General features: G+C 49.7%; 1 protein-coding gene across 12 annotated transcripts in view; it reads right to left on the reverse strand.

Annotated features, from left to right (window-relative positions):
• CAMTA1 (calmodulin binding transcription activator 1) overlaps positions 1 to 26,425 on the reverse strand; it is a 185,636-nt gene that overhangs the window by 131,301 nt on the left and 27,910 nt on the right. For all 12 annotated transcript variants that reach the window (XM_032448761.1, XM_032448762.1, XM_015882488.2 and 9 more), the window contains one exon: positions 3,969 to 4,036. In XM_032448761.1, the coding sequence (XP_032304652.1) occupies positions 3,969 to 4,036 (68 nt within the window). The remainder of the gene's footprint in view (positions 1 to 3,968; positions 4,037 to 26,425) is intronic.

Consider the following 26,425-nt stretch of genomic DNA (forward strand, 5'->3'; position numbering starts at 1 on the left):
CCCATCCCATCCCATCCCATCCCATCCCATCCCATCCCATCTCATCCCATCCCATCCCATCCCATCCCATCCCATCCCATCCCATGCAGCTCATCCCCTCCAGGCAACACTTCTGATGTGAACCAGCAGCCAGGTAGGTTGAGTTTAAAAAGGGATTGTGGGCACCTTGTATTGTAATGGCTTCCCAAGTTCTGAAATGCTTATAATAATAAAACAACATACGGAGCGTGCTTCTCTCCCACACCCCTTTATGAGTAACTGAATAATTACACTGAGAAAACCACAACAAATACAGTGTGACACAACGGCTGCAGCACGGAGCACACTGGAGAGCTGGACTGCAAAGCAACGACCTAATAGCAAATGAGCTCTACAGCACAATTGTTTTCAGTCTTCATTTAAAACCAACCTTAGTTAATCTCGCTTTAATGACACAGGAAATGGAAATTCCCTTAATAAAATAAGTTATGAATATTTATTACCCTATTTTTTTTTACCTGAAAATTGAATAATTCAATTAATTCTACTATTAATTATTGAGTACAAAATTAATATACTGCAAAATCTCAACTTATCTTTAGAAGCCCCCGGCAATCCCTGATAGAAATGGCTGATAGAGTGTAATTGTGATATATGTGTGTGCATGGAGCTGCGGAGCACAGAGCCCAGTGCAGGACTCAGCAGCATCACCTGCAAGAAGGAAAGTGCTCCGAGGTAAGAGGAGCTCTGCTGCTCCCTGCCAGATGCTGCCAACAGAGCGAAACCTTCCTGTGCTGCTGTGATGAAGCTGGTCCTGGCAGCTTTGTGATTTATTAGGTCAGAATTTATCAGTAGGAAACGCTGCGCGGCCCTACTGTCCTTGTCTATTAAATGAAAAGCAACGCTTGTTTTCCTTAAGCCGGGAGAGGGAAATAAAAATGCTAAAAATAACCCAGTAGGTAGCATAAGTAAGACTAAATTACTGCAAATAGATACTGACAGCGTATGCAAATCGCCATTGATTTGTATGGGTGTGCTGCAACTGAACTTGCTTTTCGTTCCCAAAATATTAATCATTGCCAAGTCTCGCTGCCTAAAAACAGCACTTGGTTCCTTTCAGGGCTGAAAATCCGCATCTGGGAATTTCCCCAACCACTTCACATCTCAGTACAAACGAAGGCTTATCACAGTGTCAGCTTCTGCAAGTGCTTCCCCAGCAGCACCCATCATCTCCCAGGCTTTGCAGCAGCACAGCACAACTTCTGTGCTCCAGACATTTCCCAACCCCATCCCCAGCTGAAAACTGATCCCACAGCTTCTGCTCAGCGCCTCACCTGCAAATACAGGCAGACCCACACTGGATATTGCCAACACTTCTAACGTGCACTTCGTGCAAAACGAAGACAGGTAATTAGAGGAGGCAAATCCACCAAGCAGAACTTTCTGGACTAAGAGTGCCTGCTTTGTCATTGAAACTCCAACATAAATAATGATTAAATTCTACTTGATATATAAATGTCAAGTAATTTTTGTTAAATGATTTGCATTTAAACTTGGAAATGTCAGAGATTGCAGTATTGCTGCATTAGCAAAAAAAAGCTTCGCCAATTTGCGCTGATGACTGGAATACCCGCTGCGGATTATCTGGCAAATTATCAACTAACCAAACACCATCACAAGGAAACATCAAGGTCGGTGCATAGCGAGGGAGACGTGGTAATTTATGTTGATAAACTGGAAAGCTTGAAAGACACTTTTAATAATATTCCGGTATATTTATTAGCATATTTTATCAACTAGAGTCATTTAACGAGAAGTTTCATAAAAAAAGCCATTTTAGAGACCATTAAAGTTTTCTTACAGCTCCTTTAATGTCACAGCAGTGCCATAGGACGGCTGTATCCGACTGGTCCCACACTGTAAGCACTGAAGCTTCTCAGTGAGATGCTCAGGAATTGCAGGCATACACCCAATGCTTGGGATAAACTCTCCCCTTTTTCCCCACCGCACACATTAAGTTCAGCAATCGGACACTGCAGAACTTGCTGCCTGCCAGGTCACGCCGTGCTGAGCCACCACTGACAGCTCCTCTGCAAGAGGTTGAACCCGACTGCAATTAAACCCAATATCCAACATTCACGGCTCTTGCTCTGCAATATCCAAATTCCAGGATACACAACCAAGCATGAGATTGCAATTATCCACATTTACAAGGAGCCCTAAGTAATACCAGGTTACGCTTTCAAAACCAAGGCCGGATGGTGGTTTTTCAGTGGGCAGATATCCAACAGACAACCTGTTTCTGTGCACAGAAGGGTATGTAGGCAAACAGGCAGCTCCCAGCCTTCCTCCCACCCACTCCTGGCCAAGGGGATCCAACAGCACGTTCCCAAAACACTCGTCTGCCCACTGCTCCCTGCGCACACAGCAGCACAGGCACCAACCTGATCCTGAAGCAGCTCCTTGGGTCGGCTGGAGCCAGTCTTCTAGCAGTGCTTCCTCAAATCGTACTATGTATCATTTTATTAAGAAACTCTATAAGTGTCAGCGATACAATTCGTTTTTATTAAATTTCTGAAAGGAAATTAGAAGCACCCGCAGCAGCAAACAAAGAACGGGGAACGTTCCAGTTCAGCGCAGGATCGATGTCATTAATTCTTTAATACCGAGAGCCCTGATTGTATGAACTCAGCATTTAACTGCTCCAATTAATTATAATAATAAAATATATTAATATATATATATATATCAAAATTCAACAATTTGAGAAGGTCCTTGAGCAGCCATCACAACTCTGTGTCTCCTGGGACGTTATTTCTTTCAAGTGTAAACATGCAGGTATTGCAATATTAATAGGAAAGGTATTTCCATGCATTGCCTTCAGCAAACCCAACTCTTAAAGTCATAAACCACTACTACAAACACAATGATAATCTCCTTTCTTGAATGATGCCACGTGCACCCCAACTTCTTAACGTGCTTTCTGGCCAATTAATGGGCTTGTGTGGAAGAAAGGTCAGCCAGAAATTATTTGGCCTCATTTCTGAATCTCGGATTACCAGCCAGGTCAGAAAATAACCTTTTCTAATGTTATCATATTAGCTGATGCATTGCAGCCAAGGAGTGGAGTGAAACAAAGCATTTATACACTCCAAAGACACAAAAAAAGAGAGATGAAACCCATTGCTGCCATCAGCAGAAAAGGCCCATTCACTGCATTTCTTGGCCCTTAAACCACAACAGAGCCCCACCACAGGAAACAACAGGGGTTTGCAGTTTGGAAGGTGGATTTGGAATAAGGGGGGTAAAAAAACAAGCAACACTGGAAAGCAAGTGTCATTTTACTGCATTACTGATGAGTAACAAAACTTTGTGAGTCTTAATGCAGCAAGAAATAGCAGGAAAACATCTGCAGTCTAAACTTAACGTACCAGACCCCACGGGACGGGGGAAGTTAAACATTTATGGCAGTGAGAAGAATACATGACATTTACTGAATAATAAACTGCAAACATGTCTGTTAATTTGGCTTTTTGGGATCTCCTCGCCATCAAACACTTAACCCCAACAAGGAAAACACCAAAATGCAAACAATCCCAGAGAATGCATTTTAAACAGGCAAAGCACAAGGGAAGGCTTTGTGCTTTTTTACTTATTTAAAGTTGGAGGCTGCGGGGAGTGCTGCTGAGATAAACAGCCCGCAACCTCACCCAGAGCCTTCAGAACCCGCTCGTCTGAGGGATACAATTAAATGTTCAACAATCAAGTTAAAACTTTAACCTGTCAAGATTGCAGCTGTTCTATTTTTAATCAATCTGATTTCATTCAATAAAATGCTCATTAAGTCAATTAATGAGACTTTGGTGTCACAAGCCATCAAGCATGACTGGGAGTTTTCACTTTGTGGCCAGCGGATTGATTAGCAAGTCAAGTAGTCAGTGGAAATCAGTCAATGTACATTTCACAGGCTGAATTATTAGCAATGTTACCTTGTTTTAGGGGAAGTTGTTAGCCATTCTTCATGCTTTTCAAACGTTATTAAATAAGCTGCAATTTCCTGAAAAGAAACGCAGAAAAAGAGAGTTATTGGCGTGGCTGTCCTGGAAAACTGAGAGTTTTATAGCACAGAACCTTCTGAGCGTCTTCGCCTCCAACAAACGCGGCCCAGCTCTGCCTGCAACCCAAACTAAGCCTTCATACACCTTTCACCATGGAAGTCCCTACAGCTTACAACAAGAACAACGTATTTCTGCCTGTGAACTGGGATCTTTGGAAACTGTTCCAGAATGCACATTATTATGGTTAAAAGCACATCTATTTCCTGCTTCCCACTCTGCTTCAGTAGCACCACCCTACAAGGACAGACCCAGAGCCTCGTGCACATCCATGGCACCACAGCCAGTCTCATAGAGCAACAGGGAAGGAGGCCTGCAGCAGGCAGGGCAGGCAGTGCCGGCACTGGGACCCGGCCTGGGAGGAAGGAAGGCAGTGCAAACACGGACACTTGGAGCTCAATTAAATATTTATCAATAGAACAACATCACTGCGGAGAGAATTGCTGAATTATTAATTGTTGCCATAAAAAGCCGGTGGGTGACATCCGCGTCAGGCGCTGCTCCCGCCTGCAGGACGGCACGGCCGGGGGGTGCAGCCCTATGGACCCCCAACACCGAGCTGTGGGTGCAGGTGGGAGCAGCGTGGGGCAGCCGTGTCCAGGACTGTGTAACGCCAACACGAGGGCTGCACTGCCGACCACGGAAGGATTTTCTTCTTTAAATGAGAGTTCTATATCAGGGTTTTTATCTGTGTAGCACCAAAGCTAAAAAAACCCGCAGTGCTCTCCAACCAGCTGGCCCAAGCATCTGCTGGAGCCACACAACGCAATTATATTACTCCCAAACGAGACGTAAAAATATCTTGTTTCCAATACTCTTGGTTTTAAGACTCATCCGTAACGTCCTCCGGGTGTTTCAGCGGTGCCAGATCTCTGCGCTCTGTGCTTTATTAGAGCTGTGTGAATGTCATATTAATGACTCCTAACCAACATGTTTACACTGCAAATAAATCCTCCCAGAACCCCCCGCACCACAAACCAGCACGCGTCTGCCTTCCCAAACACACAAACCTGCCGCCAGCAGCCTCAGAAAGACGCGGTGAGACCGGGCTGTTCTGCACCCACTTTGCACTGCGGGATCCCATGGCAGCCTGCAGCACCTGCACCCAAAGGCAGAGGCTGCAGGGATGCAATGCAGGGATGCAATGCAGGGATGCAATGCAGGGATGCAATGCAGCTCGCAGCACCTGATGGGTGAGACGGAGCGCCTGGCTGGCGCAGCCCCACGGCAGCCCTTGGCAGATGGTCCGTATAAGCAGGCGTTTCAAGAAGCAAATCCCTTGAATGCGGAGATGGGGATGAGGCTGATTCACCCTCAACATCCTGCAAAAATAGGCAGGTTCCCAGGGTTTCAAATTAGCGAAGGATTGTGCCTATTCTTACATTCATTTACCACCATGAGGAGAATGAGAGAACTGGTAGCTTCCATGGCAGACCAAATCTGTGCTATGGCACTGTCAGCACCGAAAAGCAAAGCATTTCGGGCTCGTAAATCAAGGTCTCACCCAAAGGCTGATTTCCTTCCCCTTCCCAGCTGGCCTGGGCGCCGTGTGCTTGAGATCTTCATCCCCAAACTGTCAGGGAAGAAAAGAACCACAGCAACAAAATGCTGCTATTTAGAGGCAGAAAAAATTGTTTTCCTTCACCTCCACTCTGCTGACCTGGACACGCTCAGCACATTTCAGCAGACAAAAGAATAAGTAGATTTAAAGTCTCCATTATCATCCCACTCGGACAAACGGAAGCGTCAGAGATAAAGAATGGTCACAGAGCTGGATGTGTGCAGGAGGCGGGCGGGCAGCTCCTGCTTTTGTAAGAGGGCTTTCTTTCTCCAGGTAGCCACAAAGAGCACAAGAAAAGCACGGTGGTGCATCTGAGGGCAAAAAGCACTTCTTTAAAATACGGGAGCACGCTTGGCTGAGGTCACCCAGCTCCCAGAGCAGGGCACAGCAGGCAGCACTGCAGGGCCGTTCCATTAAACACACCATTTTCCTTCTCTGAAACTGCAACCTGTGTCAGCCCGACAGCAGCAGAAACAGCAGCAGAAACAGCAGCAGCTCGGCCCCATTGCCCAGAGCCAGCCTGCAACTTCCTACCAGCTGCAGCCCATGTGTGAGCAGTGAACACAGGAATCGGCGCTGCAGGCACAAGTGACCAGCAGAAACACGCGTGTGCACACATTGGGTGCTGCTCAGGGAGGCGTCCCAGGAGCTCCTGGCCCTCCTCAGGTAATACAGAAAACCAGGCCTCTGACCAGACCCAGAGCTGGATGTTCTGACGATTCAAAATGTATAATTCAATTCTTCTAACAGGATAAAAGCAGGATTCACATCAGCCAGGATAGGAGTTCCCAGAGGCTTTCTGCTTAATGATACATTACAGCCTGATTTCCCTCCTCCAGAGGAAATACCTTGGATAACAAGGAAAACTGAGCTCACGGCGGCGGTATGAATTAACACGTACAGCAAGAAGGCAGAACGGCCTCTGTGTGCTCCTCGTGCAGAACCGGGAGTCACGCAATGGGGGAAGCAGGATGGGATGTGCACAGAGCGCAGCACAGCAGTAGGGCCAGCAGCCCCTGCACACAGTGTGGGCTCAGCACAGCACCTCCTGCCCCACCTGGTGCTGAATGCACCCCCAGCCCCACTCCCCACTGCCACAGCCACAAAGGGATCGAGCCCCGGATAAACAAAAACCAAAGCATTTCATTTCTGGAGTGCTCCTGCTAAAATGGCTGCAAGTTATCCCAGTCAAACTACTCCAGGCAACGCGGAGCAGAAACAAGCAGAAATTCCTATTTACAGTTTGACACCTATGTGCCAACTTCTGTCACTACATAAGCAACGAGAATCTGGGAAAATAATCTCTTGTCTACCACCTCACATTGTAGCAGAACCGCAAGAAACAGATGACTCAGTGATGCTCAGTGATACTTGGAGCAAACGCTCGTCAAAAAATAGGCAGACAAAAAAGAAGAGCTTTCAGCAGAAGGCATGAAGTGAGCAGGGCTGGCTTCCCCCAGCAACACGGGCAGAAGGCTCAGGGGCTGCTGGGTGCCCCACAGCACAGGGGGTGCTGGATGGAGCAGGGCAGGAGGAGCACGGAACTGCTGTTTGAGTGGAAGGGAGACGTGCAGCTGTGCAGGCTGTGGGACAGACACTGGAGGAGTTCCTGGTGCTAAAACATCCATCAGCTTCACATTGTGACCCCTCCAAACCCAACTAAAGCAGTAAAGACTGAAATTCATTTCACCAAACCAACAGCAGCACTGGCAGCTCGGGGGCTGCGGAGCAACCCTTGATGCAATCACATTACCAATGAAATAAATAATTGCTAGAAGAGAAAAGCAGACAAAGGGAATATCTGCACCCACGGTGACGAGATGCACCAGCTAAGCCAGTGCAGCAGAATGAGTGATGGAGAGCTGACCTTTCAGAAAGAAACACGTGCAGCAATGAAAGCACGGCAGAGCAAGCAGCAGATTTGCTTGCAGGACCTCATCCCACAGCAACAGGAGCCAGGCAGCCAACCTGCTCCCCCTCTCCCACAAGTGGGGCCAGTAATGGAGATTCGGTATCCATCAGCTCTGTCCATGCACCACTTTATGACACCAACAGCACTTTTCCCTTAGAAAAGGGGGAAGAAATAGATTTATCACTTCGAGACACAAAGTCATTAAATAATTAAAAACAAAACTATATGCACAATAAAAGCTCTCTGATTAAAAAAAAAAAACAACCCTGCATTTTAATGCGTGTTAATTCCCCTAATGATTCACTCTATATGTCTTACAGGGTCAAATCAATGTCTTCACAAAAAATTCAATTAAATCCCATTCATCCTATCTTCCAGGCGAGCCATTGTTTGCACTTGTATCCTATCAAACCACTTCTCAGCCGCTTCTCACCCAAGATTACAAACAAAAGGCGGCGTGTCAGCAGCAAGGTCAGGAGAGAAAGACCCAGGCTTTGAAATCCCAACTCTGTCCTCATCTGCGCTGTTTAATTATCAGGAGAGAGAAGCCAAAAGGACGCGGCCGTTCCCTTTTCCCACACCAGTCTCTCCTCCAGTCCTGCAATGGACTGTCAGTGCTGTGTGAGCTGCTCCCTCCAGCCCCATCACAGCAGCCCGGTGCAGGAGTCCCACTATTAAGCCTGGTGGAACCTGAGCAATGTGACTGACTGAGCTCGTTATGGTTGCAGCCCAGTGTCTGGCAGCAGTGGCAGACCCAGACCAGTGCTCTCCAACCTCACTACGTGACTGCAGCTTCTCGGCCGCTTCAATATTTTAGCAGCACAGATACTGACACAGAGCTGCAGCAGGGCACGGCCCAGCACAGCACCCCTCGCCATAGAGCATCACATGGCAGCCATGCTCCCAGCATGCAGCCCTGCACAGGACATCAGCACTGAGCGAGGAAGGCACCCACGGGCAGGGATCCAACACACTGTCTGATCCCACAGAAGCCCATTACTCACCACGCTGGCAGGAAAGCTGCAGACTTTATTCTGCTCTGAGCTGAAAGACTTGCAGCAAAACAAAGACATCGTTTAGAAGAAAAAATAAATTACAAGGAGCTATAAAAACGCTCTGAGATTTGCACTGAACACCCCTGCCTGGCAGAAGGCAACCTCAGCCCGAAGGAGACGCACACAGGCAATAATCCAGTGCGGCCAAACCCAAATCACTGCGTGCAGACACTCCTTGGCTTCAGCTAATTGCACTTGATGCACTCAGTCCGGCCTCCACTTGTTCAAGGCACAGCTTGACATCCCCCCCCCCCCCCGTTTTTTTCTTTGCAACTTCAAATCTTCCCACCTGACCTCTGCAAAGTGCAAAAAGAAGCTGGAAGCAACTTGCAGCTCCCAGCGTTTGTGCCAGTTACCTCAGGATACCTACGCTGTCTCTAAGTAATAAATCAGTAGTTTAAAAACAATGCCTAAATTTCATGCTATTAATTTGTATGAATTATGCACATCCGAATTAATAAACTTGAAATATATGCGTGTTGTAAGAGAAAGCATGAGAGCTCGTACGCAGCCCTGAATTTATACCACAGAGCTAATAAAATTGAGATCTCTTAAGCAAGCGCATTTATTCTCTTAGGAAATCTCCACATCCTCACTGCTGCAGAGGCACATTCAGCTCACAGATCCTTTATTGTCCTTCCACTCTGAAATAAAAATACAAATTTGTGATGATTATGGAGCATCTTCTCAGCTGGGATCAAGCAGTTCTCATTTCCTAGCAGCCTCCATCCTCCAAGCCATTAATATTCCGAATATTACAAACAGAAGCAGATCTGAAAGCCGCATGCAGTGAGCTCTTGCTATCTTGTTGAGATCAGTGGGACAACAAATGCAGTATGATTGCATTCGTCCGGCTGTTTCACCTAAAGGAGCCATCAAGTATAGGGAGGAACGTCACTCAGAACGCAGGAGAGGAACCAAAGCATAAGAAAAGTCAAGCAAACTTCTCACTACAGACCTGGGACACACAAGTGGGGTTGGTGCCCATTCATCGGAGTGAGGTGTGCCCTGCTGCAGCCCCAGGGCTCCATGCTGCCAGCCCTGTGTCCACTCAGCTGTGCCCGGCAGTGATGCCATCAGAGCAGGGCTGCCATCCTGCACAGGCTGGACCCGCTCATTGGCAGCGCGTAAGAATAAAACCACGCAGCGGAAACCGCATTTGGGTTGGGAGATGTTCGCCTTATTGCTTCCAGTTCCACAAGGCGACGAGTGGCTGGATTTCAAACAGTAGGATGTTTTCATTAATAACAATGTCTTACTAACCATCTGTTAAAGGTTCGTACTATTAATTTAACAAAAAAAAATGGAATAGATTACTCTTACAGTTTTCAATTAAAGTACATGATGTCTTCAAACTGCAACCTTAATTAGACATTATAAGATGACATTTAGAAATCCTGAGCTCTGATTAGCTGATAAAGTCATCTGACTGTGAAGAAGTTCCACAATAATGTCATGGCAGCAAGTACTCAATCTGCTGCCGGAATGAGAGCGCGTCAAGTCAGCACAACCCAGCTGAGAGCCCCATGGCAGCCCCATTCCAGCACTGCATCCTGACCTGAGAAATGGTTGGAGATGTTTATTACCCGAGGAGAGCACGGATGGGGCCGCACAGACCACAGGGCTCAGCACAGAGCTCAGCCAAGTCCACAGGTATTTTCTTTGAGGTCAGCACGGCCGTCCCTCTCGGTGCTTAGCTCCTGCCACTCCATCTTAAAGTGGCAAGCGGACAACTTCAACACTTAATTTTCAAGGCCAGACCTGGCACAAAGCAACTGGAATAAGATAAGAAGTAATTTTCACCCCCAACCTTGGAAAGGAGGAGGGAGAAAAATCCATCAGTCAAGTGAGGGGTGGTTAAAGAACATGTGAGTGGAACGAGATCTGCCTGCACACAAAGAGCAGCAAACGTCCACAGGTGGGTCTTCATGATGGCACAAACAACTGCGCACGAAGGCACCGTGCTGGATGTGCCTGCATCAGTCAGGCAGTGTCTGATGGCGTTCAGATGGATTTTAGGGGTCCTAAACTGAGGGACAGTCCATAACAGAGGGGTATTAAATAATGCTCCATCTCCAGCAACTGGCAGACACCCACAGCCATGACACAACTGTATGACCACCCCTTCAGTGACCTTGGCCCACCCCTGCAGCTCCACCCGCACCCCCACCTCCAAATTCTATCCCTGCTGAGGATTTAGGCTGTTATTAAGCAGCCCCAGCCTGTACCTCATGTTTTTATTGTCTTCTTCAATCAAGAAAGACAAATAGAGAATATTTGGCTCTTCTGGCTTTTTTTTCAGTACAACAGCAAAGTTAATTTAAGTTGGATGAGTAGTAACTGCAGTAATACTTCAGGCAGTATCCGTGTTATTAATTTAATCTTTTCCCTCCTTTATTCAGGTTTAAGTACCACATCATCAGCAAATGCACTAAGTTTAACGTTTTATATTCTGTCTAAATTGGAAGAATTCAAACTCACTTGATTTCCATTTTTTAATGGCAAGCACGAGCTCGTTGCAGGTAAAGAAGTGCTTAAAGCTAAACCCCTATCAATGGAACAATCCGATAGCAGATATTAGAGGAGATCTATAGCGGGGGAAAACTGCAAAGCTATTTACATTAACTTCTGTCAATACAAACGGGCACATTCTCTGCTGAAAGGCAATTTCATCTGCAGAATCAAGGCACTGCTCTCATAATCCTTGAGCTTGCTATAGACTTTTCATTAACAGCAATAAATGTATAAGGCTATGCGAGCTCATGAAAGGAAGGTTTATTTATGGGAAGCCGATACGCACCCACTTGTAAGAGCACCAAGGTGCAATTCCTCAGTGCTTTCCCAGTTCTGAACACACACGAGGTGGGGATACCCACAGCCCCAGCTCCTGCAATGAGCCGTCAGCCCCACGACTAGGCAAGGTCCATTACAAGGAACTATCAGCACTAATTGTCCCCTTCTGCACATCCTCCACTCCAACGTCCTCTGCTGTAATAACGTTCCACATCTCTGCAGAGCATCTTTTCAGCGTGTTTCTGCATTACGCCTCATTTTGTAACAGTTTTTCAGTCCCACATAACGACACAGTTCAATGCAAAACCAGATATAAATCTGGCTTAAGAGACTCTCAACAGGAATTCATTTAAAACTGTAAATGTTAAAAGATTCCATGCCCGATTTATGGAGTTTTCTTATTTCAAACAGGGAATTAAAATCCCCCTTAAAAGATACACATTAAATCGTGATAATAACGGCTGGAATGATGGCACGGGTCAGACGGCCACAGAGCAGCCCTACACTGAGCTCAGCACTGCTCCCCAACCTGTGCCCAAACCTTAATTACTGCAAAATGTTATCTTGGATGCCGGCACCTATCTAAATAATGCAGCGAGTTTACCTTAAATGATTATTTAATGGTTTTATTCCTCTTGTATTGTTTACATAGAGCACGCTCCCAGCTGTCTAAGGGGCTGTGAAAATACAGCATAAATGCCCCCGTATCCTTGTGCAAACAACACTCAAAAATAAATAAAATTTATCAAAGCAAGTCACCATTATCCTTATAGCAGTTTTTAATGTTTCCTTCCTGCGCACAGATAAAACTGCACTGCTGTGCTGTGGTGTTTGCAGCGCCATAACCAAGCAGAGCCAGAGCAATGGAGGAGAGCTATGGGGAGCTGTGCCAAGGTCTGGTGCTGCTCTATTTCAAGCAACAAAACCATCTAAATGGAAGGCGGACCTGCATTAAACACAGCAGTAAACAAGAGGAGAAACTCCATCAGATGAGCGCTCTTCAAATATTTATGTAAATTAATTACTCATTACTTGCAGGCCACAGACCTATCTCTTAGCAGAGATCAAGAGCTTCTTGCAATGCAGTGCTCACAGATGTAAAAGCAGCGCAGGGAGCAGCTCCTCTGTGTGTGACTGCAGCCAGCATTGCTGCCCCAGTCCTGAAGGCCATCAGGTCACCTCCAAACAGACCCCAAAACCCTTCAGCCAACTGCAGCAATAAGGCTCCCACACTCAATCTTCAGGACCCAAACATCCCTCGCAAATCTCCCCAGGGACAACCCAGCAGAGTTTAAGGCCTTTTGCTGCCATTTTTCTTCATCATGCAGCTGCATGAGTACAATCAAATAGCAGCACGTATTTGTTCTCCTTCCCAAACATCCACCTAATTAATCCAAATAAATCTCTAAATGAAAACCAGAATGTCAATGGGATAAAAAAGACCTTTTGAAAGTGTTGATATTATCACCTAAAACATTATAAATGACCCCATTACGGAGCTAATTGAGAAACACGCCCACCTCCCACCAGGCAGCACGGAGCTGGGACTGCTGCTCTTTATTTTACCCCCATCCAACCACAGCCCAGAGCCGCAGTCTCACAGAGATGGTTGGCAAAGGATTGTCCTGAGGGCCCAGCAGGTGAGAAGCCCCCAGGTGTGGAGCACCCAACCTGCAGCAGGTGTCAGTGCGGCTCTCAGGGTAGGTTAGAAAAGCATGTGAAAATAAGACTAAAGTGTAGAGAAAAAAAATTAAATGGAAGTGAAAGTATGAGCAGGCAATTATTGATTTCCAAGATGCTGAAAAGTATTGCTAATATCTCACCTTCTTTTTGCTTTTCCTTTACAGGCTCAATTGTCTGAGAATGTTTTCAGGCTGCTACACTGATTGCTTATACTTAAATAACACGTGTGTACGAACATCAATCCTCACAGCAACACCTGAATTATAATACTGGTAATATTAGCAGGAATCCCAGCAGGGAGGAGCAGGACGGCTCCTTGGAACAGTTTCACCTGGAGGCGTCCAACACTTGGAGATGTGGTCAGTGGGACAGCGGGGGGGGCTGGGGATCTCAGAGGGCTTTTCCAACCTTAATGAACCTGTGATCCTTAGCTGCAGCCTTGGGGCACTGTCCTGTTTGCCTCCCCCTTTTTGCCACCTGCTTGAGCTCATGGCTGTTCTCACGTCCCTGCTCCCCCAGGTTCACACACATGCTTCTGAGCCCCACTCTGCCTCCTTCTGCGTTCCAGGTAATCTGGTAAATTGTACCTTAAATCCAAATGTTAGGCTCTCTTTCCTCCTTTTTAGTGTTCTCGGCTCATTAAGACCTTCCTCCTTCTTTTAACTGTTACTTGAGGTTTAAAATGAAAAAGAGAACCAAACCCTATGAGAAACGAGTATCAGAACCTGGCTGCGATTTCCCATTCCCAGCTAGTGCTGCTGGGCTGTGGCTTTCAAGTCCTGCGTGTACAAGGCAGATCTAATCCAGTAAATCAGTGGGTTCTTAGCAGTAATGGGAACGATAGGTCAAGTTTCTAGAAACAGCTAACAAACGCTGATTAATGTACAGGATCAGCTCCTGTGCAACTCATTACGCTCACAGCTGCAGTGAAACTGTCCTCCCTTCACAGCTCTGTGCAGCACATAAAAGTGAAAATATTTCTGGTCTACATAAGTAGCAGGCCATGAATATTAAACAAGCAGTATTATTAATCCGGTGCCATTAGTCTCGGGCAGTCGCAGCAGAGCTGACCCCCCAAGGCAGAGCCACTGCTGCCATCCATTCCTCACCGGGAACTCGCCCACCACCCCAAGTACCTGCTATTTTAGAGCAGAGAGTAAACAGTAAAAACCAGAGCAGTGCCAGGGAGCCATCAATCCTTTGTGCTCTCAGAGTCCTGAGGTTCATTCCTCACTGAGGAGAGAGCAGCCAGGCTGAAGGGCCGGGCAGAGCAGCAGCGTGGGCAGCACTGAGCCCTGCTCACAGCTCCCTGCTCAGCTCCCCCAGCTTTAACCTTCAAGTTTTTGACAGAGCTCTATAAAAGCAGCCCTGAGACCCGTCTGACTCCAATGCAAAGCCTCAATCCTGGCTCTAGAAATCAAACGAGGTGTTTCCAGCAAACCCAGAATTGCCCATTACAGCAGCAGAACGTTTTTATGGTACTATCGAGTTCAATGTGCTGCCAGGGCAGATCTGCAGCACAGACGAAAACAACCCTCCCTCTGCTGAGGTGCTCCACGTCCAGCCACAGAGAAGATCCTCCTCCAAGTGTAAGTGTCCTGTGGGCTGTAACACCTTAATTCCATCCATCATTGAAGTCAGGTACCATTTCTGATTCTGTTCAATAAGAGATGGAGCCGTATCTGGGCTGTTGTGTGAGCACGGGGTGGTGGCTGGGGTCCCCCAGCTCCCCCACCTGCTCCAGCTGCCAGCACGTGGCTGTGGGTATCAGTTGTGACATCCAACAGTCCTCCATCTACACCCCACACTGCTCAGTATTTACCAACAACCTTTAAAGGAGAGCCAGCCTGAGAAGATGAAATTTAAATGTGACAGAAGGTATTTGCAAGTCAGGATCAGACAGGCTGGAAAAACAGCTGAGACCTAAGCAAAGTAGGTGAGTGATCAACATGATAGCAGCAAAGTATCGCTGGGAAAAGAAAGCCAAGAAATGTGCATTGGTAGACGCATTATGTGTGCAGCCTGCAGGGCTGGAGCTGGGGCATCACCTCCAAGAGTTCAGGGCTCCTCAGCACACAGCACCAGACTGAGGGAGGACAAGGAGGGGTGGGACAAAGCAGCAGGAGGCTGCATTGCCAGCAGGGCCCGTCCTGCAGCAGCACCAGCTGCCCTGCCAGCACAGCCAGGACTTTCAGGTGATGCACCCAGAGCCAGCTGTCAGCACCGAGTCTGATCACTTTAAGGGCAGACATTTCTTTCCCTCCTTGGGACACCCAATTTCACAACAGCTTCTAGAACGGGACTCACTGACAGATTAGAGCTAATGTAATGAACAATAGTGCACTTCAGGAAAATAATGACAATCTTGTATGAATCGGACATAACCGAGTGCCCGGCCCCACCACGGCTTTGACTATTAACTGCAATTTATAGGCACGCACAAATTAGCAGCTCTCTCCTCCCGCAGTGACCTGCTGAGCACTAATTGCTCGGTCACCTACTGCCCGCTAATGTTTTCCTCTGCTTTTACTGGAAAACGTCGAGGTTTACCTCATTTTCCTTTCCTGTGGCGTGAGCTGCCTCACCTGGCCCCAATTTACCTTGTAATCGCTGTGTAGAAATGCTGGCTCAGGGCTGCCAGCCCTCCAGGACGCAGTGCGTGCTCAGCATGCACCAGCACAGCACCGACAGCAGCGGCGGCTGAGGGGCTGCACTGCACAGCACTGAGCTCACAGGGACTCCTGAAACAGGACCAGGATGTGAGGCCAACACGGAGCGGGGTGTCCATCAGGGGGTGGGAGACGACGGATATTCCCTGTGGAATCCTGTGCTTATGGGAGAACCAGAACAGGGCTTTGTCCTTCACAGCAAAAGGTCAGATGTACGGTTAATGGAAATCAGCACGAGGCCTGCAATGCAGCAGTGCTGTGTGGGATGAGGAGCTGGGCCCCGAAGGGCACTGAAGGAAACGGGACCGCAGGTGCTGCCCACAGCCCTCGGGGGCTCCATCAGCTGTCACACAGGTACTGCTCAGCACTCCTTTATTCCACCGTAAACTAAATCACAACCCTCCAACAACAAAACTCCCCCTCCTCATAGGCAGGCTTTACCCAGCCCTGTGTGCTGGAGGACAGATGTGGGTTAGGGACGGGTTTGGGAGCTCCACAGAGCAGGGAGGGCAGCTCCCAGAGCCCTGATCCCAGCCCAGCACCGGGGGCACCCACCGCAATGCTGTGCTCACACCCAGGGGTGGCTGCTCTGCTCGGGGCCCTCAGCTCTGCCCTCCCACTCCAGAGCTGCATTCCATCACTTACCCTATGCAAATTACGTTAAATATTTCATTCATTAAATGGCTCATTTTATTACTGAATTGTACCTTAAGCCGCTCAGAAATTTAATTCTTCTCGCACTTACTCAGTAATGTGAAATAACCAACTTAAATGAATATTTTACAGTTTGTGCTAGACAGAACATTTATTAGAAATTCCTTCCCTTTTGGAGTTCTTCCTTTAAGTGCTCTCCAACGCATTGCGCAACTCAATTCATCGGGAGGGAATTATTTATTTCATTTTCAACCTTCTTTTCCACCCCCAGCCTGGAGGAGCCCAATGACCCACAGAGGGCGTGGAAAGTGGTGTTTTGAAGCTGTTTTAGCCCTCCTGTAACTGCACACAGCTTTGCTGTTGGAAGTGACGCAGCTGCTGCTGTAGCCCAACGTGCCACCAGTCCTCCAGGGATTTAATACAAGTAACGTGAAGTGACAGAGCTCTGATGTCTGAGCATTGCCCCCTCCCGCACACGCTATTATCACCCATACGTAAGCAAGACATGTTCCTAAAGGGGAAAAAAAGGTGTAATTACAGGGGAGGCTCCGGCTATTTCCAGCTTTACCGAAAGATAACGCAGCAGCGTCCTCACTGGTTATGACAAGGTCATTACTGCCTCCAGCTGAGGGAGCGCAGCTCCAACCCTCAGGGCCGTAATGCAGATCACTGCCTGCACGGCAGCTCTGCCAGACACCGAAGTCCTCGGCTGGCGACCCTGGGGCAGAGCAGCCTCAGGACAGAGCCCTACAGCCCCCGATGAGCGATAGCACGGCCAGCACCCCTCACACATGAGCTCCCATAACTCTTGTCTGGGAAAAACCTTTCAGTTTCCAATGGAAATATGCAAAACAGACTCCACACTGTAAATCTTCCTTTTTGGCTCTAAGGAGATAAGTAGGACCTATTAACCTTCCATGTTATTTTCAACTTCATTATTTGAGCTGACACGACAAGAGAGAGCGGTGACGGCTCTTTTTGGCAGAGTGCATGTAAATCGCTTTCTCAAAGGAAATTACTTCTCCAGGCTGAACGTTATTAATCTAAATTCTCCCTTAGTCAAATCGTTGCCCATAATAAATATGGAGCAGGCTGCAATACCCATCTCTGAGGGCATCCCATCCCAACTGCACGGCACAGCACTCCCCCTGTGGAGGGCACCACATCCCAGCACAGGGCTCTGCCCTGGGGAGCTGCATCCCCACAATGTCCTGGAGCCACCCGATACCAACCAGCAATTGGTATTTCAGAGCTCTTCTGCTGAGAAGCAGGATATTGCCAGTGTATTCACACTGAGGGCACTCACTGAACATCCATTCATACATGTTACCTTCTGCCAGAGCGTGGCCAACCTGCAGGTGCTGTGCTGCAGTCTGCGTGTTGCCTACACATGGCTACGCAGTGCTTGTACATGGCCTGCACACAGCCTGCACGTGTCCTGTGTGCAGCCATTCTGCTATAGGCAGGTCTGCCCCATCCTGCTGGGATCCCCATCCAAGTGACACTCAGGACACGCTGCTTCTTCCTCCCCTCCTAACACCAGGCTCCATCAGACGGAGGCAGAGGAATGCTGCTGTTTCTCCTGGGCTATTCAGGCTAACTGCACAGCCTGCAGGACCTGCTCTGAGAGCTGCAGATCACTACGTGAGCTCCCGTCCACATCCCTGCAACAAAGACCCACCATTGCACACACGGCCGGGCCCTGCCATGGAGGGAACACAGCACAGTGATGGCAGGAGCCAGGAGAACCTGGGGCCACATGATCCCTCTCCAGCCCTCCAGCAGCCAGCGAAGGCTGTGGGCAGCTCTTCCCCCTTCATGTGGGGCATCATCAGCACAGCCCTTCCCCCAAGCAGGGGGAGCTGGAAGCAGGAGGAGTTAATCCTGCAGCCGAGGTGAGGGCAGATTAAGCTTTGGCACATGCAGAGGGTAGAGAGAGCATTGGGAGCACTATAAATCCACCGGTACAGAAAGCCCTTTTTCCTCATTTGTTAGTCAGCGAAGTGTGAAAATGTTAATGAAGGAAGCTATAATCTATGAGAATTTCACTATTAAAATTTAGTTCACGTCTGACGGCTCCTGCTTACGCACAGCCCATTGTACATCAATCCTTCCACCGCGCTGCTAATAATAGCCGTAATTGCCTTACTCTGTCTAGCCACCTTCACCCGGAAAGGCTCGGATTTGCTGGAACCCTCATTGTAGAAATTATTTTCATTCTATCAGCTCGAAGCTTTACTGCACGTATTCCTAAAAGAAAATAAACGCGGGGAGATGGTAAGTGCAGAGCTCCTCCCCTGCGGGGGCGCTCAGTGAGCAGAGCAGTGACAGCGAGGGACATGGACGGGCTCACGCTGTGGGGTCATGGTGTGCCCATGGTGCCCATAGAGGTCCCATGGAGAGCAGCAGCTGAGCTGTACGCATCCCAATACGTGAATGCGTGGACACACAGACCCTTAGGAGCAGCTTTCCTCTATCACTCAGTGCTGCAGACCTTCACAGCTGGGGGCATCCCACCAAGGAGGAGAGCAGCAACGGACACATCCAGCACACCATGGAAATTAAACCATGCAGGTCATTGGAACAGAATCCGTTCTCTCAAGACTTGAGCTTTTCATGAAGATTCCTTCAATGCTCTCCCAGCCACCAACCATCCCAGGCCAGCCCTTATCCAGCAGGAAGGGGCCGGCCTATTTATTAGAGCTAATCACAGGGAAGTTGCAGTTCATCAGGATGCACACACAGGCGCCTTCCCCTCTCGGCTCTGCAGCACAGAAATGCATTCTTAGGGACTGGTTTTCAGAGCAGAACACAGATCAATCAATCCCCTCCTCTGAGCTCCCAGCCTCCCCCTGCAGGGCCGGAACCCGCTCAGTGTGACATTGCACCTACAGGTGCTGCTGCTCCCGGAGCTGGGACCCGGCCCCGCACCCACCTGATACCCGCTGGCTCTGCCTCCGGCTCAGCACTCACCTGCAGGTTCACAAAAGCTCCCCAGAGCTTCCCCGGAGCACTTTGCCATCCTTTTTATTCCCTCCTGTCTGCACTGCTTTGCATTACACTTTTTCCAAGGAAGACTGATAACTTTGGAGGTGTCACTGATAACAAATGCGTTCTGCTCGAGCCATAAGCACCGGAGCACAAAGAGCACGCAGGCAGGAGCTGCTGAGCAATGCCTGCTGCGGGGCGAGGATGCTATCCTCGTGCAATTTGCAGTCAAAGCAGAAATGTATCATTGTAGTAAATGGGAGAGAAACAGCACGGCAATCTGTCAGCAGCAGCCCCAGACGGAAGATGCGCATCTCTCTTCTGGCATAGGAGCAGGGAAGGGAACGTGTGATAAAACAAAGGCAGGCTCTCAGAGATCACTTCACTGCCACAGCCGCCTGACTTTTAATTTTCCTCTAATTTCGGGAGTGCAGCGCTGATATAAAAACCCCTATAAGTGTTTTAGGGAGATGGTAATGGTCCAATACTAAAATAATTCAACCAACGCTATAATTTTAGTACCACTATCAACATGAAATAATGGCTGTTTACTGTGTTACACCTTTCAAATGACCTTCATTTGAATACAAATTGTGGCTTCAAATTCCAAAAGCTGCTCTATCTCGGAGGCAGCAAACCGAGGGGCTTCACCCGCCCTTCTCCCAGCTGATCCCTCACCGCAGCCACAGAGCCGGGATGGTTTCACCCTCCGGAGATGCTCAGAGCTGCTCAGAGGGGCGGCACGGAGCTGAGATGCAGCGGGGATCCCGGCTGAAGGCGATGCCGGCAGCAAGCCGTGCTTTGCAATTACACACAGTGAAATTACTGAGTCACCGTGCTGACGGGAGCCCCGACACGACGGATCCTCCAGAAACACCTTGAGAAAGGAAAATCCTTCTACAGGTTTTGTAACGTTCTGTTGTCAGCTCTAATTAAAGCCGCACTCGGAGCTGGGACAGGACGGCACACACCGAACATTCATTACCTTTCGTAGCTACAGGGCTACAAAAATACGGAGGATCAGTAAATACCCCACACTGACACCCACAGCAATTACTCACAGGGAGCAATGGGGAGGGAAAGCTCACAGCTGTGCATGCGGGGCTCAGCAGCACCTGTGGGGAGGAGGATGAGGATGAGGAGGATGAGGAAGATGAGGAGGATGAGGAGGATGTGGAGGATGAGGAAGATGGTTCCTCCGGGTTGGAGAGAACCCAGCAGGCGTTTTGCAGAACCGATTTGCCCCGTTCCATTTCTTATTTTCCCAGTTCTCTCCTTTGTGCATGCAGCCCATGGCAGCTTTCCCTGCGGTGCGGGATCCCCACAGGAGGGCAGCAGGCAGGGGATGCCCACCCGGCACCTCCGCTCAGCGACAGCCGCGGGGACCGCCGGGCTTTGGGGTGGATGCGGGGAATCCCAGGCTCCCCCCGCGCCGCTGCCAAGATGTGATGCAGCAGAACGCAGCAGCGCGGGGCTGCCTGCAGCAATGGGCTGAGCGCAGCAGCAGCCGGTTTTCTGCCTGCTCAGAGCACAGGGCTCGTTAGTAACAGTGCTGTGCTCCCAGATACAGGGAGAAGTAACAGAGCTGTAACACCGAGACACTCAGAGCACGTCGCCTTCTGTCCATTTTAATGACAAAAATCGCTACCTGGCCGCATGCTGCACCCGCATGTAAAGCCCATCTCCTTGGTGGGCATCCCCAGCACAAAGGCAGCGCGTCTCCTGCTCACAGCCAGCGGTGCAACAAACCCAGCAGCTGCAAACCAGGCTGTGCTGGGCTGGCCGCTCACTCACCCAAAGCCAAACGCCAGGGGAGAGCAGCGCAGCCAGGAGGTGTTAGCAGGAGATCCTGGAGTAATGCAGCTCTCCTTCATGCTGACATTGCTGGGAAGGAAACGTGCTTTAAACAATAGGTGTTGTGTAAAGCGTCTGAAAACAAGACAAATTAGTCATTAAAAATTAATTTTAGAAAATTACACTCTTGTTAATAGACGCTGCTGCAGCTTTGCATATTCCTTTTTGGGCAGCAGGGAGGAAGGGGATTTAAAACACATTTTATTGCATTTCATCAAAAATTGAAGAGAGAGAGATAAACGCCTTCAGTAGCCTGCATTTCTGCATTGCACACATTCACAGCCCAAGCATATTTGCATTTGCAATTCACACTTGCAAAGAGGAAGGGCCATTACAGAGCGATTTCCCCCCTCTCTCCCCCAACATCCCCCATCATTTCACTCCTGCACAGCAGCGCAGTCAGACCTCACTGTGCACATCAGGCTCACACGGAGCCCTGGCCTGGCCATCCGCTCTCCATGGCACACACACTTCCCCCATCAGGACCTGCTTCCTGCTGAGCCCAGCACACATTTATTGGCACTGCCAGCCCCGGCTTATGGGCTGGGATGAGGCACACGTGGGTACAGAGCATGGGGTGGTGGTACAGACAGAAGCTGGGACATGGGTACAGGGCTCCCACTGACAGCACAGAGGTGTCAGTGCACGATGGGCAGCACCACCCGACGGGCACAAATTTCTGCACCTCACGCTAGAAGCCTCAACACCAAAAGCAGCTGCAGAACCCACTGAGCGATGGCTGCCATTATGCTCACATTCTCACCAGCAAGGACTACAGCAAAATACTCAAGGTCAAGAGACCAGCATGGTTCTAGGCAATCTGTACCTCTTAAAACAGTGACAAATATGTTATTTAATTTTAATGAGCTTTTTTGCATCTCAAATCTAATTACAGCATTATCAAGTACTGCTCTGAACTGCAGGTGGCTTCTCATTACTTGTGGTGGGGCTGTCACAAGCATTTTTCATGAATACTAAAAACTGCTTAATTTTACGACGTATTTTGGAACTTTGGTGCTGAGCTCCAGCTCCCACATAAGGGCTCACAATGGCACGGCTGAGCAGGGCAGCACAGCTCCCAGCACCACGGCATCAGCCCAGCTTCACGCTTTGGTTCCCACCATTCGAGGCAGGATGCTGCGCGGTGGGGAGGCGCTCCAATGTCAGAAGTATTTCGGCAAGATCACAGTACTTCAAGTCTTCCTCTCCTTCACCAAAGTCTGCTTTCTCTGATGGTTTCTGGCCAACTCCTCTGGCCCATGGGGATCCTCACCACTTCCAGATGTGGGCAGTGGTTCCAGGGTGAGGCCATGGGCTGGGAAGGGCCGCTCCGTGCAGGACTTACTGCAGCTGTTGCTCAGCAGCCCCATCCTGCCCTCTGCTCACTGCTCCCAACTAAAGCATGAGGCTGCCTGGGGTGTAACTGCCTTTTCCGGCTGGCGATGTCCTTGTGGATATAAAGAAGAATTAGTAATTTCCTCTGACAGTGCGCTCACCTCTCCTTGTCTGCCTTTGTGCAGAACTTCATTCTGCTCCTCTGGTCACTATTTGTATGCACGCCTAATTGTTGCACCACACCAGCTGCAGCAAAGCCCTCAGCAGGGCGCTCCTGCCTTAGCAGCCCATCAAGTAATATGACAGCAATATTCCACAGTTAATTACTGTGTCCAGCACCAGAAAGACCTTCTGCTACAGGGACAGTGACCCCCAGACACCTCCTCACCCCTCGGAGCTGCCACCTGCCTCTGTGTGGCTCTGAATGCACTCCAAGCCACACACACATACAAGGGAATATACATACACACAGAGCCACAATCACCACGTGCAGCAAACAGACAAACACTGACCCAACAGACCCACACGGCCCCAGCCAAGCTGGGGGGTAGCAGTGACCCCAGAAGCACCCCATGAGCAGACACTGCTGTAGCACCAGGATCTGTTTGCGAAGGGCTCTGTGGAAGCACTGTGTGTTGCAGACAACAGCAGTGAATTATGCAACAGCCTGCATACATCAGGTGTTCCTACATTCCTGGTAATGAAAAACAACATTTCCTACCTTGGCAATTTCCACAGATATGATGCTACCATTATTGGGGAGTTACAGAGCACATCATTAATCCCCACGCGTTATTGCTCCAAGACAACAGCACCAGTGTCCTATGGCAAAGGACCAAGGCCAACAAAAGGCACCTGGGTACCCCAGCACTACTTTTTTGCACCAAAGCAGCCCAAGCAGCAGCTCCGACTGGGAGCAGCCACCTGCATCCGGAGGCCAGCGGAGGAGAAAATGGCTGCAAGGTGCTTTGTGCCCCCACAGCCCCATTAGCTGCCCATTGCACACACCTGGACAAAGCTCTGGGGCAGCACAGACCCCATGGAGCAGCCCAGAGCCCAGCAGAGGGCAGGGCTTGAGGAAGACCTGGGGCAGAGCCCAACCTTTGGAGCGAAGGCTGCATTAGGAGCAAGCTGAAGGCCCTGACAGCACCCAGCAGCATGAGAGCCCTGCAGCTGGGAGCACACAGCCCTGCGTCCCGACCCACAGCTCACGGTGCCGTGCTCCTTTGTGCCCAAGCAGAGATGTTCAGCTCCACCACTGACACACCTGACACAGGCCACAGAGTAACTGCGAAATATATCGTGCATATAAAACACACTAAAGCTCCCCATACAGCATGCAGCTTTGTATTAAAGCATAAAACGCTTAATAAAAATTAATGCAGGAGGAATGTGCAGTTATCTTCATTTGGAAATGAGACCTGTTAGCGCCTTCTGCCGTGGTGCCTCTGATGAGCTCCTAATGACACGTTTCATCTCTCCTGACCTTGACGCGAGCCGCAGCTCTGATTGGGAAACGTCTCTCCCCTTTAACAACTGTCCCAATTATTGGCACACAATGGTTTAATTAGATTTGCCCACACACCAGAGCCACTGCCCCGGCACAGGGCAGAGCCTCGCAGCGCTCCAGGACTGGGTATGGAGGGCAAAGGAAGGCGCTGGGCTGGGCGGCACAGGGATGATGCATCCATGGGTGTGCAGGAAGCAGCAGCGAGGCCAAACGGATCATGGTCAGTGCAGGGGAGCACAGCACCAACCTGCATGTGCTCAGCTGCTCCTCTGAGTTCCCCGTTCTCCTTCTCCCACCAGTCAATTTGCTCAGGGAGATCGGGCTCTTCTCCAGATAAGCACATTGACTTTAAAATAAAGTGTGTGCCAACAGCTGCAGCACCGAGACTGAAGCAGACAGAGATGTGGCACTGAATGATAATTAAATACATTTTCATCATCTGTCATTTTTTACTGCAGGTGCCGGCGTAATAAATCTGCGCTTGACTCCTTTGTCAGCTGGCAGCGAACACATTTCAACGTGAAACCCCGGGGGATGAATTAAGAGTCGCTTGGCCTTGTGCGGGAGGAGGATCCCACCTCCAACACAGTGAGAGGGGAGCGCACACCTGAGTGCCTCCTCAACACCTCCATTATTCTGGTGACACACATCTGACGTGTGACGCAGCACCCCAGCCCCACTGAATGGCGGCCACCAACAGCCCCGACCCCATGGGCATGGGGAGCACAGAGACCCCCAGAGCCTCATGGCCAACCCCGAGCTGCTCCCCAGGGCTGAAAGCAGCTGCCAGCTCTACCAGAAGGAGAACACTAAGAATGGCTCGAAGCATGGGAAGCTGCAGCACAGCCAGCTCTGAGCAGAGCCAGAGCGACAGAGCCAAAACATCACCAAACATTTATCTGAGCAGTTCTGCTCGTGTCCTTACTTACCCTGAACACAGAATGCTTCTCATTTGGCCAAGTAACACCTGTCAGAGCAGCACCAGGCCCAGCTCCCAGCCCTCCCCCTGCTCTCCCCCCCTCCCCAAACCCACTGCCGTCACCCCACCAGACCCCACTCTGAAATTGCTTTTCTTTGAAGCGCAGCTCTAACCCCAATAAAACCTGCTCAGCTGGGCTGCAGGAAAAAAAGCACAGAACTTAACAACTTCCTTGCCCTTTCTCTGCTCCCATAAATCAAAGTCATGTCCATCTCCTGACGTGGTATTTTAAGAACACAGGCTCACCAAAAATAATGCACGTGGCCCTTTCACCAGCACACCCAAACCAGGCGCAGTGCAGAAGGACCATCCAATGCCCCATCTGCCCCACACAGCAGAGCAGGGAAACGCCAGCGTGAATCACAATGTCCAGCCCAGCCTCATTTTCTGTATCAGTGGGGTAGGTCAAGACTCAAACAGGACAGTTCCATTTTGCTCCACGTGCACCATTTTACTTCAGGTCAGAGGAAGATTTCAGCCCATGACATTGGCAGTCCCAGCAGGAGGCGGCCTCAGCTGCTGCACCGTCGGTATGTGAGGACACAGGAGGACGCTGTGGGATGAGGCTGCGATGCTGGAGCTCCTGCACAGCACGGGCAGGGGCAGAGCACAGCACAGAGCAAATGGGAGAGATGGGAAACACCGACGCACGACCGCCCTGCAGATTTTTACTACGGAGCGTACGCTAACCCAGCGTGCGGTGACTGAGGCTTGCCAGATGTACCGAGCTATTTATAACAAAGCACTTACATAATTAGAGCCTGACAACTTACCAGCCTGGATATCAGATACTTTATTTATCCAGACAAACCCATCTGAACACACCATCTTAACATGGTAGGAATTTGGCAAACACTGCACCAAGCGCTGCACTTACTGGATACACGTCGCCAAGTTGGGACACAGGGGCCAGTTCTGCACGGATGACGACAAAGCTCCCATAGCCACACACACCCCACACGGTCAGACTGCAGGGCACTACAGCAGCACACAACTCCCACCCGGGGAGCTGAGGTCAGCTCTCATGAGGCCACGGCAGCAGAACACCGTGCTCTGCTTCCCTGTGCCTTATGAGCACCTGCAGACACCTGAGCTCAGCCCAGGGCAGCGCAGCGCTCCCACCCCTGTGCACTCAGCAGCTGTCAGCCCAAAGACCCTGATTTCCATTGATCTGAGTGATGTGTGTGACATGGCCGTGGAGCTGCTGCCCCTGCCTTCACCACCAGAGCTGACACCAGCACCTGCCTGGAACCTGAGCCTTCTGCCTGCACTCGTTACACAGAGGGATGAGCTGCCCTCACCACCTCAGTGCTCTGCTGCCCCATTGCAGCTCCACGC

This window comes from Coturnix japonica, chromosome 21, assembly GCF_001577835.2.
Source record: "Coturnix japonica isolate 7356 chromosome 21, Coturnix japonica 2.1, whole genome shotgun sequence".
Taxonomy (NCBI): Eukaryota; Metazoa; Chordata; class Aves; order Galliformes; family Phasianidae; genus Coturnix; species Coturnix japonica.